The 18,029-nt window shown below is 35.1% G+C and overlaps 1 protein-coding gene across 3 annotated transcripts in view; it reads left to right on the forward strand.

The window, feature by feature from the left end:
* Nucleotides 1-2,731: 2,731 nt before the first annotated feature.
* DYNC1I2 (dynein cytoplasmic 1 intermediate chain 2) overlaps nucleotides 2,732-18,029 on the forward strand; it is a 51,425-nt gene continuing 36,127 nt past the window's right edge. The window contains exons 1-4 of one of the 3 annotated variants that reach the window (XM_046659165.1): nucleotides 2,732-2,889; nucleotides 4,209-4,325; nucleotides 6,845-6,962; nucleotides 16,858-16,948. In XM_046659165.1, the coding sequence (XP_046515121.1) occupies nucleotides 4,218-4,325; nucleotides 6,845-6,962; nucleotides 16,858-16,948 (317 nt within the window). In that variant the 5' untranslated portion in view covers nucleotides 2,732-2,889; nucleotides 4,209-4,217. Of the gene's footprint in view, nucleotides 2,890-3,000; nucleotides 3,138-4,208; nucleotides 4,326-6,844; nucleotides 6,963-16,857; nucleotides 16,949-18,029 lie in introns of those variants that run through there. The other 2 variants (XM_046659167.1, XM_046659166.1) reach the window with 2 other exon arrangements.

Genomic DNA, 18,029 nt, shown 5'->3' on the forward strand with positions numbered 1-18,029 from the left:
TTCCCACTTTCTTTTGTCCTAAGTATTCCTTACTTTCTTGCCAGCTCAGCGAAGCAAGAAGGAAGGTGTTTTTTCCTGCATCTTTAGTTTTCAGTGGGAAGGTCAGTTGGGGTACCTAGTCTGCTTTATTGCTGTGAAAGTCTTACACAATCTTAACATTTCTCCAATCTATCTATTTTGCTTAATTCTGACTGCTACCATCGGCTCATGCACATGTAATTTCTGGCTCCATCCAAAAGCCTTCCAATTGCATTCCCTGCTTCCAGTTTCTACCCTGTCTTTTCTCTCTATCTCCCATCCTTCCAACCAAGCTGTATCAATAAGGGTCTCAGCAGGAAACAAAATTCACCCATATAGCTCAAATGAAGATACTTTAATGAAAGGACCAGTTACAAAAGGGCTAGCAGAGGTAGGGGAGCAAATAAAAAGTTGATGAGGCTATCTACAGAGGAGATGCTAAAGAGACAAAGGGAGAAAATAAAGTTTCTAGAGCCCAGGGAATGGTAAAACCATGGAGGGGGAGCCACCTGGCAGGAGCTGTAGAGATGGAGGGATGAAGCTCCTGCTGGAGATGCAACATCAAAAGAGTGAAGGAATGGGGAAGAGATGCCCAATTTCACTTTCTACCTGCCTTGTAATAACCTTGCCTAAGCCTCTTTTGGGTCAAACCCAACCATTAGGCAGTCCTCAAAGAAGCTGAAGCCAATCCCCAGAGGCTCAGAGCTTGGCAGAGAGGGGCAGGAAATGAATCTGAGGGCCAAAGAGAAAATACCAACACATCAGCCTTTCTTCAGACCATGTTGAAATGTCAACTGTCTAATATGTTAGCTAACCTTATTATACCATCCTTCTACTTAAAATCTGTCAGTGGATTTACATCATCTTCGGGACTGAATCTAAATTATGATACATGATTTCATCTCTGCTTATGGCCTCATTCTCCAGTTCCTGTCATAGCCTCCAGCCATTCTCAATTATTTCCAGATTCTCCAGTTGTCTATGCTCTCACATGTCTGTACACTGGCCATATTCTTTCCTTTTCCTAAGGCAATTTTCTGCACCTCCTTTGCTTGGTTAACTTCTATTCAATCTTCTAGAATCAAAGACTTAGCTCTGGAATCATTTCCCCCCTGAAAGTTTTCTTTTCTAGAGTGTTCCATCACTTCCCTACTTAATCCCATCATAATATTTAGTTGAACTGAGTGTCCTGACTGACTTCCCGGCTTGAGAACAGAGATAATACATTTTAGCTCCTACTTACAGCACCCAGCACCATTCCTGACACATAGCAGGCAATCAATAACAATTTTTCAAATTAATAAATAGAAACAATTAGGAAAGAAGAAGGAAGGCAAAAAGGTAGTCTAGTTATAAAGCTCTGAATTTTAGGTTATAGGAAAAGTCTTAGAATTTGAAGGATTTTTCTTTCTCAAATTTATTTACGAGATATTTATCTTGTATATAGGCAGAGCAAGATAAGGAAAAGACTAGACACAGGTCCAAGGACTTAGAATTGAATCCTAAGGGTTAATCCTAGTCTTGGGCACTGTCCTTCTAGAATATAAGAAAGACATTGCTTTGATGTTAGCTTAATTCTTGCCAAATAATGCTTTAACTTATTTAAATAAAAATTTGTAAAAGTGTGTATCCACCTATAAATTTATCGTAAATTCATATTCCAATAATTTTTGCTTTCTTTGTATGTTAAAAAATCTAACAATTGTGGAAACCATTCTTGCTTGGTTTATATTTCAATAGTATAAAATGCTTTCTTTTCAAAAATTCTTTGAGAGAAAACCAAAAAGCTATCTACTACATTGCAACAAAATACTGGAGAATTATTTGCTATGCTGATTGACATATTCTTATTTATTTATTTATTGTAACAGTAATTATTTTATTTATAGGCTCAAATGAATATTCCATGATGAAATTTAAGAGATATAGGAATCAGAAGTTTTTATCATTAATTTTCATAACTGTAACACTCCAGCTAAGTTTACAACCACAAATTCTAGTAAAAAGTGAGTAAAGATTGGGGGCTGGCCCCGTGGCCGAGCGGTCGCGCTCCGCTGCAGGCGGCCCAGTGTTTCCTTGGTTCGAATCCTGGGCGCGGACATGACACTGCTCGTCGAATCACGCTGAGGCAGCGTCCCACATGCCACAACTAGAAGAACCCACAACAAAGAATATACAACTATGTACCGGGGGGCTTTGGGGAGAAAAAGGAAAAAATAAAATCTTTAAAAAAAAAAAGTGAGTAAAGATTTACAAATGTTTTTCTAATTAAAGACGATTTCTCAGATTTTTTGACAGAATGGTGTTACACTACATTTTCAAAATTTAGATTTTGTATTTTAGATTTTGCCTAAGATGGCCCATGAAACCTCTATAACACAATTTTTTCTAAAACTGACATATAGTCTAAAAAATACTCTTCATCAAATGTGCAGTGTAACACATAGGTTCACCACTGGAAAATAATTCTTAAAATTCGGCCAATGTAATAACACATACAACATGGTGAGTACTGAACAACGGACGAGAATACATTAAACAGAAGGGCTGAAATCTTCTGGTTGGAATCTTGAAGGAAGAGGGCCTCAAAGTGGGAAACCGTAATACTAGGATACACTACATGTCCCAGCATACCTTGCGAGTACAATTGACCACGACTCCCAGAATGCCTTGGTCTCCGCACGAAGGTTTCCTCGGAGCTGGGGCTTGTAGTTCTCCGTGGTCGTGTCAGTCTCTACGGCGAGGGCGGTGGTTGCTTATCCAGCCCGAGATATTAGGCGTAGTCTTCCAGTGTGGGGCAAAGCAGAAACACTTCGGGCTTCGGGTCTGGTTGGAGTTTTTGTCTCATCTCTTGGCTTCTGCTTTACACAGGTAAGTCACGGGGGGGGGCTATAATTTCCCGCCCCAGGACCCCATCCTTTCTTTCTGGGAGCGAACTCGTTCTGGTGAAGCTATTTGTCCCTAAGCTGTCGCCGTAGCAGCCGCCGCCCATCCCTCTTTGTGTGCTTCGGGAAGCCGCGGCACTAGTGGCGGCGACTGTTGGTGTTGGGGGCGAAGGAGAGGGACGTTACCGGCAAGTTGCGGGCGGGCGGACTCTTCTCCATCCCGTCACCTGACAGGTGCGTTGACTCTTTCTGCTCTGTCTCATGTCGGGACTCAAAGGACACCTTGGCAGTTTCTGCTGACTGCGCCGCCCTTCCCGGCTCGGGGAAGGAGTGGCGGGGAGAGCCGGGTGCAGTGGCTCTGGAAGGCCGGGGAGACGAGTCCACTCCCTTCCCTTCTTGACCCTCGGGAGGGGGCCCGAGGACCCTCGAGGCTTGTTCGGCGCCCGCTGGCCTCGGCTCCTGGGCGCCCTATCCTAGACCGCGCCCTCTTGGCCGTGACCCCAGAGGAGAAGGGACTCCTTTTCGCCTTGCTCCATTTCATAAATAAGAGTCGTTACTGCTTGTGTAGACAGTGTTTTCCCCTCACCGCGTGTATGCTGGGAAGTGCCCCAGCGCGGAGGTTGTAGCACAGAATTCCAGAGACTTTCCCTTCCATGGAGTTTTAAGAGACCATGTCAGTCAGGGAGCCTCCGGCCTCAGTGAGGATGAGCGGGCCGGGCAGCTGTGTGTAGTTCAGCCGGTCAGACTTTGTTGTTGGACTTTGACCCAAAATATGCTTAAACTTAGTATATTTGACAGTTAATGCTGGTGATTTTTGTGTTTTGCTTGTCCTTAATATAACGTAAATTAATGTAAATTACGGTTACATGGCAGTTTTCGAATTTACAAGAATTTTCTGCCTGACCGCATGTTGTTTCTATCAAATTTCTGGGAATGAATGCAAAACTCTGGGAATAGATTAGATCTGTGTTATTTAGCTTAAGAGCTTCTTAGTGCCAAACGGTGTCCTCTGTTTTAAGAGCCAGAGATATTGTGTTAAATTTAGGCATGTGAACATTAGAGAGTTTACTGTGTGCTAGCTACTGTGCTCAATTCTGAATATTTATTTCTTATATACCTTTGTTTATAATGTTTTTCAAGTCTTAGTAATATATATGCTTCCATTATTTTAAAGTAGTTTATATCTTTAGATGGCATTGAACTACATGGTCTCTTGAGACAATTCTCTTCTTGAAGACTAATTTTTTTAAAGAGTGCTGCTTTACCAGTATAATAATAATTATAAATGATTATATGCTTCTTCAGATCACAAACATGTCGGACAAAAGTGAATTAAAGGCAGAGTTGGAACGTAAGAAGCAGCGGTTGGCCCAAATCAGAGAGGAAAAGAAGAGAAAAGAAGAAGAAAGGAAGAAAAAGGAGGTACGTTTGATTTTTTCAAATAAACTTGATATAAAACAATTGGAAGTTATTTCAAGTACTTATACTTCTATGTAGTACTTTTAGAATACTTAAAAATCCAGCAGTTGTGACTGCAAATATAGCACTATAGGTGAATCTTACTGTAAAGAAACCAGGTATGTGAAAATGACAAAGCTAATAACTAAAATAAGATTTTTTTAATACTGAATAAAAATATCTCATATAGGTTGTGTTTCCAGGATTTGATTTATAAAAGTTCAGTTTACATATTTAGTCTTCTAGGAATATGTTTATTATATAAAGTAGGGAACATCTGCCTTGTAATAGCTCATAAAACATGGCATATAGATCATAAATTAGTTTGGATTTTTCACTTATTTATCTGAATATTTTACTAGTCTGAACTGAACAATAATTTGTCAGAATAGATAATGGCAAAGAGATATATATAATAGATTATCTAATTGATTAGAGGATTTGTTTTTATCTCCTTTATCATGAGTCAGTCATTGAAATATTTTTACTGCGTTTGGTACTACCATAAAGGTGGACAAGATACTTATGTCTTCTGATTTTTGGCATCACCATTTCATCATGTATGGCAAATATGCATTGACCTGAGCTGGAGATATTTTACTTGCTCCTGTCCTTATGAAAACTCTGTAGACAGATTTGTATTCTTTTACCACAGATACGTTTTAAATGGTCAGTGTAAGATAGTTTTGTCTTAAGCATGACATTAGTAACAAGTTTTTCTATGTGGTAACTTAAACAATAGCCAAGACTTCTAGAAATCTCTTAGAGAAAAAAAAATCACTAGCAAAAAAAGTTGAAGGTACAATTTATATGCAACATTACTATGATGCTGTAAAAGACTGTAATTGAAGGATTTTCTAGTTTATTCTGAACATTTCTGTGATACATTATTACAAGAGGGTTAGAGCTTTAAGTTTGCTCTTTGATTAAAAGCTAACTGATAGAGTCAAGGGTCAGACTGGCAGAGCCATTTTAAAGCCAAAGTAGTTTCCATAGCCCTAAATCTTTCAGTGCTGAGAGCAAATTTGATTTTGTTTTCTGAAGATGGCCATAAGTGGCCTCTAAGGGATATCTGTTACATCTAGTAATATCTAGTTTACAGTTTATGAAACATTGTAAGAGTAGTTTAATAGTACTAATGAGTCTACTAATATATTGTTATATATAGGTAAAGTGTGAACTTGATAATATAGCCTGTTTGGCTATTTTGATAAAATTTTCTGATGATTTCTTTAAGTTAAAATGGTATCATAGAATATTATGACTGACAAAATTCACTGCAGACAATTTTACGAGTAATAGTTGTCTAGTCGAAATAGGCATTTGAGGTGTGTATATAAAACTTTTCCCTTCAAGGCTTAAATTTCTCTTGAGAAGTTTGGGAGAGTATTGAGGCTAAGCTAGTTTAACTGGAAGATTTTTGCTAAAACTATAAATGGCTGAAATAAAAACTGACAGAAATTTCGATAACAAAAAATATTTTGTGCTACACCAAAGTGAATTTTAATTTTCCAAACCCAACCATGTTTTTATTATCATAAAAAAGACCTATAATTTAAAAAATAAAAATGAAAACCTTTCTCCAGATGAATTTTTGACAAACATCCTCTACATAAAGTTGCATAAATACAATGAAGACTTCATGTAGAAGTTTGAGGTACTTAAATTTTTTCAACAAATCAAATTGTCCATTTACTTAAACTTTGTTACCTCTTAACTAATTCCACCTTATTTTTTTCATAGTGTTGTGATATTTATATCTAAGCCTTTGTGCCACTGAGGGAGATGTCCACAATTCCTGACTGTGGATAGTAATTTCATGCTGTAGATAATTAGAAGTTGACGCTACTTTCTGAATTTATCTGTTAGGAAAATTTTTGTGGAAATTCCTTGATTACATATAAAAATGGATCAATTTAATACATATCATTTGGAGATTACTTAGTAGAACTCTATTGAGAATGATTTTCATTTGATGAGTATAATGTGTATTCAAAACTAAGTCCATCCCCCAAAATATATAGTGTTAGCAAATTATTTAAAATACGTTTATTTTGCTCCATTGAAAATTATATTAGCTGTGGGTTTGTCATATATGGCCTTTATTATGCTGAGGTATTTTCCTTCTATACCCAATTTATTCAGAGTTTTTATCATAAATGGATGCTGTATCTTGTCAAATGCTTTCTCTGCATCTATTGAGATGATCATGTGATTTTTATTCTTCATTTTGTTGATGTGGTGTATCACATTGATTGATTTGCGGATGTTGAACCATCCCTGGAATAAACCCCACTTGATCATGGTGTATGATCTTTTTAATGTATTGTTGTATTTGATTTGCTTGTATTTTGTTGAGGATTTTTGCATCGATGTTCATCAGTGATATTCACCTGTAATTTTCTTTTTTAAAATAGATTTATTTTGCAATTAGAAATGTTCATACCATATATAAACTTAAGTTTTTAACTTAAAAAATTTAGACTGATCAGAAGAAGGAAGCAGTCGCTCCTGTGCAAGAAGAATCAGATCTTGAAAAAAAAAGAAGAGAAGCTGAAGCATTGCTTCAAAGCATGGGGCTAACTCCAGAATCCCCCATTGGTAAGGATAAGAATATATCCATTGATAAGAGATAGGTGTATATTCTTTGCAGCTCAGATGTACCTGAGATGAGTGAGTTGACTTAATATACTTTGTATATTTTTCTTATTTGTGTCTCTTAAAAGTCATTAATCTTATAATTTATTTGGAATTATCTTGTTTCAGATGTGCTAAGACATGGTTATTTTGTTCAAAAGAGCTGCAAGATTAATTATATTTATTAACATATACTAAACAGCCAGTTGACTTTCTTGTTAAATCAGTAATTTATTTCAACAAACATTTGTTGAGCAAATTTTCTGTGCCATACTGTGTTAAGCTCAAAGTTGACTGTGATTCCTGATCTTAACTCTATATTCCTTTCTGTAGGTTAAAGAGCAGTATGATGAATCACAGTTCTAACAGTATATTAGCATTCAAAGGTATAGGAGTGGAAGGAGAAGCTTATTGCCTTCTGCTCTCAATGCTAATAAGGGAAATAGTATTGGTAGCTTATTTTGGCAGTAATTTGACTTAATTTTCTTCTTTTTCTGGGCTCTTCATTTTGATAGCAGTGCTAGACCAAAAAGCTGAAAAGTAGAGGTACTGAGAACAATCTAGTTACATATCAGAAAGCATTCAATGCTTACTTAAAATAATTCTGAGCTGGGTGCTGTTACATAGCATTTTAGTTTGACATGGCCTTTGTCATTTAGGGACCTAAAATTTCAAGGTTAGTTTGTGGGTTAATTCCATCTAGTCCAGGGGACAAATACTGGACATAGTAACTGCTATATGCCTGTTGTTGTGAAACTGCAACGTAACTGTTTTTCGAGCTGATGTTTCTAAAAGGTTTCACGATGAAAAAGCTGGTTAATGTCATGGTCTGCTTCATTGTTATGTCTTTCAGCTCATTTGCCTTTTCCTTATTGGTATAATTTGAAGCTTGAAATAATTAATTTTTATGTCCTTTTTTAAATAAGCTTATGTTGCATATTGCAATTTTAAAGGTAAATGAATCAGAATACTTTTGTTTAAAAAAAATATGCTAGTAACTAAACCAAGTTGCTTGTTAGTTGTATAGTTTTTGAGTGATCGTTTTTCCTGTGCCTTTGGCTTTTGTCTTTCTCCTGTAGGCTTTTTTTCCTTTTCTATTTTTTTTAGGGCTTTGGTTTCCCTGAATTCACTTGCTCATGTTTCTCAATTCATGGCCCACCTCCATCACTGGTTCTTGAAAGACTGTTCTTTATTTGTATGTGTATGTTTCTCCCTCATTCCCCATTTCCAGTTCCATCCTCCTTCCCAGTCTTGCATTAAGTACCCATTCTTGCATTTTTAATGTATGTCCTTTTGATCTGTCCTTCATGTGTTTACATTTTTCAAGGTTTCATATATCTTTGTGTATATGCTTTGTACACATAAATGGCGTGCTGTGTATCTCATTCTGTGTATTCCTTTTTGTCAAGCAGCATTGCATTTGAGATCTACCCATGTTGCTACTTATAGATCTAGTTATTTTTGACTGATTTATAATATTCCATCATATACCATATTTTACTTATCCATTCGCCAGTGATAGGCACTTAGATTGCTTCTCTCTCTGCTTTGCTATTGAAAGCAACACTGCAAAGAATATGTTCTTTCCCCTTGAGGACTGTGGAAAAGTTTCTCTGGGGTGCATTCCCAAAAATTGACTTACTGTGTTATTGTGTATAGGTTTACTTACATTTATTAGGTTCTACATACCACTCTCAAGAATGACTATAAAAGTTTACTCTCCTACTACCAGTGCATGAGAAAGTAACTATTTTGTGATATCCACATCATAACTTGATATTATCTAACTTTCTAATTTTTGCCAACTTGATGAATATAAAGTGATATGTCACAGTGTTTTGATATACATTAATCTGTTCACAGCAAGGTTGACTGTTTCTTCATATATCTATTAGCCATTTATATTTTCCCTTCTGTGAATTCTATATTCATATTCTTTGCCTATTTACTATTGGGGTTCTTTATCTTGCTGTAGGATTCCTTGTATATTTTAGGGAGGATTTCTTTGTGTGTTTTAGTCTTTTTTTTTTTTTTTTTTTTTTAGTGAGGAAGATTGGCCCTGAGCTAACATCTGTGCCAGTCTTCCTCTGTTTTGTATGTGGGGTGCCACCATAGCGTGGCTTGATGAGTGACATGTAGGTCTGTGCCTGGGATCTGAACCTGTGAACCCCGGGCTGCCAAAGCAGAATGTATGAACTTAACCACTATGCCAGCAGGCTGGGCCCTGTCTTAGTCTTTTTAAAAATACCTTCTCCCAGTCTATTACCTGTTAACTCTGTTTATAGTATCCTTCATTGAACAGAATCCTTCATTTTGATATGTTCAAATCCTTCATTTTGATAATGGTGATCTCTAGCAATTATAACCCTTTTTTTGTGTGTGCTTTTTGGTTTCTGAAAGAAATCCTTTCCTACTTTGAGGACACAAATATATTCTCCTACATTTTTTCTATTAGGTTTTATAGTTTTAGCCTTCGCCTTTAGATATTTGGGTTATATTTTTGAACACAGTGTGAAGTAGGCTTCCAATGTAATTTTTCTCCATGTAGTTAGCTAATTTTCTCAGTACCATTTATTAAGTAGTCCGCCTTTTCCCCCACTGATATCTGATGTCAACTTTGTCATACAATCAGTTCCCGTATATTCATGGGCGTTTCTGGGCGCTGTGTTTTCACTGTTGATCTATTTGTCTGATTCTATGCTGTTAACCGACAGTTTAATCACCATGGCTTTGTGTTATATCCTAATTTCTGATGTAGAAAATCACCCCCTTTTTCAAAATAGCCCTAGCTTCACAAAATTTTTCTTCTCCTCAAAAAGAAAATTAGTTTATCCCTCCAAAATCTTGTAGCACCATACATTGCTTTAGTTATATGATTTTAGTCTAAGTCTGGAAAATTGTCCGTACATACTACTTTTGCCCTTTATTATGGACTTGCTGAAGAGAGTGGGCCAGTTGGTCTCTAGAATGTCCCACTTCCTGGCTTTGTCTGATGGTTTTCTTACATTTAGCTTTTGTTCCTCTGACCCTTGTGTTTCCTTTAAACTGGAAATTAGATTGAGAAAGCTTGATTAGCTTCAGGTTGAACATCTTTGACAGGAATATCTCACAGATGATTCTGTGTACTTCATGTTGCGTCACATCAGTAGCACACGTGTCAGGTTGTTGAGCTGTTAGTGACGCCAAGATTGATTACTGTGTTCTGATTGTGACAGCCAGCTTTCTCCAACATAATTACAAGTTTTTTCTTCTTAACAATTAGCAAGTAATATCTGGAGGTGATACTTTGGCATCACATGAATATTTATTTCTCCATCAACTTTTCACCAAATAGCTTTAATACATATTTATTGATGTTCCTCATCTTAATCAGTTATTTAATTAAGAAAATTGTTTTTGTAATTCCATCATTCCTTCTACATTTATTGGCTGGAATTCTGTAAAGGGGAGCTTTTCCTAGCAACTAGGCTATTTGGTTACCCTAAATGCATTTCTTTTTAGAAAAGCAGAAGACATACATAATTTTTTTCACTTTAATTATTAATAGTCCTGTCCAGGGGTGGCAGATGTTTTTTTTGTGGGTATTTTTAAAGTAGATTAGCTAATAATTTATTTAGGATATTTGTATATGTACTCAAAAGTGAAATTTGCCTGTAATTTTCTTGTACTCTCCATGTTCAGTGACAGTCGTGGTTGTGGTTTAAAGATAAACTGGACAGTTTTCCCTTTTGCTATTTTGTAGAACAGCTTGTGAAAGATAGGTGTTATCTGTTCTTTAAAAACTTGGTAGGGTTCAACTGTAAAACTCCGGGGATTATGATTTTTTTTTCCCCAGGAAATGGTGGAAAGCAGAGGTTATTCATCATTTCAGGTTTTTTAAAAAACTACTCAGGTTTTCTATTTCTTCTTGTATCAGTTTTATGTTTTTTAAGCAATAATAAACATTTATCTCTCACAGTTTCTGCTGGTCAGGAATTTGGTAGTGGCTTAACTGAGTGATTCTGGCTCTGTTCTCTTATGGAGTTGAAGTCAAGATGTCAGTCAGAGCTGTAGTCCTCTGAAGGCTTGATAGAGCTAGCAGGTTTGCTTTCAAGGTGGCTCATTCACATGGCTGGCAGGTTGGTGTTGGTTGGTAGTAGGAGGCCTTAGTTCCTATCCACATGGGCCCCTCCACGGAACTGCTTGAGTATTCTTGCAGCATGTCAGCTGGGTTTTCCCAGAGTGAGCAATCTGAGAGAAAGAGAGTCAGCAGGAAGCTATCCTTTTTATGACTTAAGCATTGAAAATCACAGAGCATCACTTCAGCCACATTCTGTCAATTGGAAGAGAGTCTTTAAGTCCAGCCCACATTCACAAAGGATTTGAACATTCTTTAAAACTACTAAAATATTTACAGCAAACTTACAGATCTCTTCATATCTTGAGATGAACATTTGTGTTTTTTTTTCCTTTTAATGTATTAACATGATTTATATTGGTAGGTTTTTTAATGTAAAAGCATGCTTACCTTCTGGAATAAATTCAAGTTAATTATGAGCTAATGTTTTTCTCATACATTGCTGGATTTGTTTGCTGATATTTTATTTAGGAATTCTTCATCTATACTCATAAAAGAGTCAGGCCTGTAATGTTTTTTCCTTTTACTATGTCTTGTCTGGTTTTATTGTAGTGGTTATATTAGCCTCATTAAACGAGTTGTGTGGTTTTCCACCATCTTCTGTTCTGATAGATGCCTAAAGATCTTTCCAGGATTTATTTAAAATTAGGCCTGAAGGATACAAGATACAGATGAGGGCAGTGGCTGTCAAAATTTCTTGAATGTAACCCATAATAAAAAATACGTTTTATATTATGACCCAGGATGGATACTTGTTTTTTATTTCACTACAGAATGTATTTATTAAACATTTTTAAATTGTAGAAGTATAAAAACACTGCTAGAATATTAAAGAGGATTTATTAAAAACATCAATCTATTGTTTTCCTAAAATGGACTTTTTTCTTTTTTTTATTCTACTGAAAAGAATTTGTCTTTTAAAAAAGATATAGCTAGTAAAACCTCTCTTGGCTTCTCTTTGCTGGTAGATTATTTGGTCATTTGACTGCTTTTTATCAGAGTTGCTTGAGAGCAGGGACAATATATTACATTTTTATCCCTGGTGCCCAGCAAAGGTTAGACACTTAAATGTTTGTTCAATGATTATTAGGTCATATGTCTTTCTACCTGGTAAGGCCAAATAAAAGCCATATGCTTTAAAAGCAACAACAACAAAATCTGATCTTTAGATTTTAGGAAATATGTAGTGGAAATTGAAATGTGAATATTTCATAAAAGAGGTATGGCTTGATTTCTTTTTTTTTTAAACTAAATTTATGTGGCCAGTCTTAAGAAAGTTAATTTTAGGCACAACTTCAAGACATGTTACATCAAATATGGAGTTCCTAAACACTGATGATAAAAAAAAAGTGAATTTCGTTTTGTATGTCTAACTACTGCTTTAACCATCTTGTAGAGAGATGAAAACAGATATTACCAATTACTCTGTAGCATAAGTCTGTATCATTAGGGTAACAGTACCTTGATTAGTGTGGTAGTTTATTACCTGGATTTTCTTTTATTAGGAAGAAACAAAAGAAATTTGCTAGTCCAAATAAGTATTGCTTTACTTATTTCACACTCTCTCCTGATAACTTTTGAATATTTTAAATCTGATTTTTTTCCAGTTTTACTGAGAAATAATTGACATACATCACTATAAATTTAAGGTGTACAGCATGATAGTTTGATTTACATATATTATGAAATGATTACCATAGTAGGTTTAGTTAACATCCATCATCTCATATAGATACAATAAAAAGAAAAGAAAAAAATTTCCTCCTTGTGATGAGAACTCTTAGGATCTACTCTCTTAACAACTTTGCTGTATATCACACAGCAGTGTTAACTCTAGTTGTCATGTTGTACATTACATTCCTAGTACTTTCTTATAACTGGTGAATCTGGTTTTTAGATAGAATGCTTTCCCTATCCAAGTCATTTTTTCAGTTTTGCCTAATTTAAAACAGTCGTTCCTTATAGTATTTTAATACTACAAAATTTTATTTTTATTTAATAATTTCATTAAAAAAATTTATCTGGTACTCTGAATTACACTGAAGAGAGTAAAGGAAATGAAACAATTAGGGGAGATTAGTAGAGGATATTTGAACTTCATTATCAGGAGAAGGGGCCATAGAAAAGGAAGAAATTAGTATTTCAGAGAGTTAAGGTTTAAAGCAACACCTTTCAGGACAAAAAGAGTAAGGTATGAAAAACGAGTATTTAAATATTAATATTCCAAACTAGGAGCACTTGTATCCACAAGGGGGCATTATTGTAACACAGACTGTGTTGAAGGACCAAGTATCATAATTGAGCTAGAAGAGGCCTCACAACTTTGGGTTATCTTAGGAGCTCACTCCTTCCATTTCGATCACTTCTACCAACATTCCCACTCCCTACATACACTTTCCTTGGCTGTGCGCTTTTTCTAGGTCCTTCCGGGTAAAAAAAAGCCCCTTCTTGCTGGAGGTTTTCTTCTACATGAAAAATAATTGGGCTGTGTGCCAATCCTTCATCTCAGACTTCTGTATAGTCTCGAGTGGTTGACTTGAACTTAATTCTAATTCTAAATCTAGGTCCATTCCCATGTCCTTTGCAGCTTAAAAACATTCTGTTTTTTTCTTCACAGGCCAAAAGGCGGCAATGTTAGTTTTATATCCTTGGAAGGCCAAGATCTAAGCTGGCAGGAAGGGCCTTCTTGATTGGCCTTTTATCCTATAGAATGAGAGTCACAGCCTCTCAGTATTACTTACATGATCAGTGAATGCTCTGGGTATATTTGTTTGTCAGTTTACTTGATATTTTTCTCCCTTGGTTCTCAAAGAAGGAAATAGCTATCTTTGCTCTAAACTTCTAAAAAGCTTAAATTCGTTCACATACTCACATGTTTGTATTAAATCTTTTATCTTTGTACTATTTAAAGCCTTGTTTTAGGCTATTTTATATACAGAACTGTGGAGTAAAGATAATCTGATTGAATTGCTGTTCTTAGTAAGCAAATAATATCTCACTTACTTGACGGAAGCGAATTAGTAACAGCTTATGTTATTTTCAAAGTTGATTGGACTCTTAAACCATCTTTAAAAATGAATTCTAGAATTGAGTCTTTTCTGAGATTGTGAGAGGGTATGAGTTCAGTTTTTTTAACCTCCCTGAATGCATGCATTTATTTGTTCTTGGTGGTCATTTGTTAGAGTCTGGGAGTATAGTGGCATTGCCTTTGTGTGCAGTTACTGTATTCTTTCATTTTTCTAGACTAACTGGGTTAAAATATGGTAGTCACCAAATAATGTCACCATTCCCTTTTTTCCTATTAACATTTCTCCTTTTTCAGTGATAGTAATTTTCTTATTCCAGGTTTGTCCCTTCTGTGGTATACATTATTTATTATTGTAAGATGAAGTTGGTGGGCGAGATAATAATTTTGAGTCTTTTGTGAGTCCTCTCCATCAGCTGGCTTGAAAACTGTCTTTTGGCAGGAAGAATATAGCTCTGGGATGGAGATTTTTATCTAATTATAAATTTGAAGTCATAGTGATTTATTTTGCTTCTGGCTGAGAAACTGTGATAATTTGGTAGAATCACTCTGTGATTTATTTTTTATTTCTGAAACTTTTATTTCAGAAATGGCTATGTTAGTGTATTTACTTATGTATGTATAATTACTGTTTAACCTATTTCCGTGAAGAATTTGAGGTAACATTTTTTTTAAATGTAGTCTTAACCAAGTAAGATACTCTTGAACTTGAGTGGGATCATTGATAGTTCAAATGACCAGAAAGGGGAATAAAGGTATTAAACTGGAAAAGGATTTTATAGTTCACCATGAATTAATTAGATGTGTAGAAATATTACTATTTTCCTCTAATATTTCTAATATTATGTACTGAGAAAAATTATTTTCCTAAGCATGAAGTATGTAATTTAAAGAATATAAAATTTCTTCTTTGAAAATTTTTCATGTGAAAGTAGTGTAGTCCCTCACTATAATTTAAGAAACACATATTTCTGCTTACAGCACAATAGGCAAACCACGGTTAGATGTTACTTGTTATTCTTCTATTACTTGGCACTTAGGCTAGGGGAAGGCTCACAGTGAGAGGTGGACAAAAAGATGTGGAAGTGTAGCCTAAGAGAAGTTAGGAGACATTCATGTTCTTTCACTTCACATACAAGTCATGTTTAGCTACTTTGAGTTACACACGCAGCACGTAGCACAGGCCTATGCACTTGAGAACTGTATGAAGGTGATCTGGTTTTGTCATTGTTTCTGAGAGTTTAATCACAAAATTAGAAACACTGGATTATGTTTTTATAGTCCTTTGGAATTTAAGCAAGAATTAACCACTGTATCTCAGGAGACAAACATCCTAGCTATGGTTTTTTTTCTTCTAAGCTTATTATTGGTTACCAGTAGAATTTGCCATTGAAAAAATAAGGATGATCAGTTTCATACCTGTGTTTAAGATGTAATTCATCATATTATACCTTTACATTTTGTTAGATTAGCAAGCCCACTGTTTTTACTGTAGTGTGTATAATCATTTAAACATAATTATAAGGGTTCAGTGAATGTGACTTCCAAAGACACAGGCTTTTAATTAAATACATACTTCTTTCGATTAGTTCTTCTATAACTAGGAACTTAACCTTTTTTTCAGTAGACTAGTAAAAGAAGGGCTTGCAGCTCAACATAAAATATATTGGTCACTTAATATTGTACATTAAAAAAATTATTTTAAAAAGATACTTGGGATTGGGGACATTTATGGTAAAGTTTAACCAGAAGATGGCAGTGATGCTCCTCCTATACTCCCTGCAATGGTAATCAAAAAGTTTTACAAATGTAATAGCATGAAATATGCATGATCAACTGTTAGTATATAATATTAAAAGTGACGATTTAGGAGAAAGCATTTGCTGTTTGTTTTATATACTATGAAAAATGTGTATTTTTCTATAAGAAGGGATTAAGAATATTTTGGGTGTCTGTATCTTTGTCTGTACACTTCAGTTTTTTCTGAATACTGGGGTAAGGAAGTTACCATAAGTCTTGCCTTATTTAAGTTGCATGCATCACTTTATGTTATGCATCATGTCTAGAAGGCATGCCGTTTTATGGACTGTTTGCATTTTTCACCCAAATTGCTGGAAACTAATGGCATTTTAAAGGAGTCATTCCTTTAACTACAAATATTTCTCTAAATTGGCCCCTTTTTGGTGGGAGGAAAATGAAATCATTGAAGATATAATTTTTGAAAGAAAAAATTGTTAGACAAAAGTTAACATTTTAAAATAAATCTCGGACAGTCAGAGAGTACATGACTTTTGAAGCATATTTCAGAATTTTGATTTTGACAGCAATTATAAATAATACTTACAATCAAGTGATCTTAAAAGTGAGAAGTTAGAAAGGGGAGAAGGAATGCTCTCCTTTAAAGATTAGTACCCACATTTGGTGTTGGCTGAGATGAAGATGCATCCTTCCATAATCTTGCTTTTTTTTTTTTTTTAAATATAAAGCCCAAGTGCATTTTGCCAGAGAAATTGCATGAATCGTCAGCATGCATTGTTAACTTTGTCTTTCTCCTCTTCTTTCTACTGTTCATTTTCATTCATGTATTTTTGTTTTTTGGTTTGCCATTATTTTTTCTTTTTTGTTAATTACTTCATGTTAAATTACTTTTGAAACGTCATAAGCTGAGCAACCTCTCCGTGTAGTAACAGCGGATACCTGTCTATTTCACTATTTAGTCCCTCCTCCTATGTCTCCATCCTCCAAATCTGTGAGCACCCCAAGCGAAGCTGGAAGCCAAGACTCTGGAGATGGTGCAGTGGGATCTAGGTACCGTAATTTTCTTTTAATATTTTAATGATAGAATGTATTTAGTGCCCAGATACTGTTGATGCTTTAGAGGGACTCCATATAGTTATGCTGAGTTAGTTCTAACATTTTGAAATCTAAATGGCATAGAAGTTCTTTGTTGTAAATGGGGGGAAATTGTTTTGCTTTGTTTTGTTTTACAGTATTTTATCTGTCACATTTGATTAACTTAGTATCGAATAGTTAACTGATTTTATGCTAATTAATTTATATTAAAAATAGAGGTGTTAGTTCATTTAAATTTTTTCTGTTTATATAAATTTCATACTGGTTATTAAGTGAATGTTTTGGGTATAAATAGTGTAAAAAACTTCTCTGTGGTGCTTATTTCCCCATGCAGTAGTTGAAAACCTAAACAATTCAGTTGAACAGCCCAATTGTGCCCTATTAAGTCACTTGTTCTAATTAAGATAGAAAAGAATAATGCATAAAGTATCAAGAATAAGGAATAATTGCGGAGGAAATGTTACGAATACTTACTGCCTCCAGGGCGTTATACAAAGTGAAATAAGTCAGACAGAGAAAGACAAATACTGTATGATCTCACTTATATGTGGAAACTGAAAAAAAGCAAGCTCATAAATGCAGACAACAGATTGGTGGTTGCCAGAGGTGGGGGTTTGGGGGTGGGCTAAATGGGTGAAGGGGGTCAAAAGGTACAAACTTTCAGTTATAAAATAAGTCATGGGGATGTAATGTACAGCATGGTGACTATAGTTAATACTACTTGATTGCATATTTGAAAGTTGCTAAGAGAGTAGATCTTAAAAGTTCTCATTACAAGAAAAAAATCTATAACTGTGTAGTGATGGATGTTAACTAGGCGTATCGTGGTGATCGTTTCAAAATATATACAAATATCGAATCATTATGTTGTACACCTGAAACTAATATAATATTATATGTCAGTTATGCCACAATTAAAAGAACGGTAATACTTAGTGCCAAGTTTTCCTGAACTCGCATCTTCTTTATAAAACTGTATTTCACGTTTGTTTTAGGATACTGTACACATGTTGGGACTTGCTTTTCAAAAGTTTAT

The sequence above is a fragment of the Equus quagga genome, chromosome 4, assembly GCF_021613505.1.
Source record: "Equus quagga isolate Etosha38 chromosome 4, UCLA_HA_Equagga_1.0, whole genome shotgun sequence".
Lineage (NCBI taxonomy): Eukaryota > Metazoa > Chordata > Mammalia > Perissodactyla > Equidae > Equus > Equus quagga.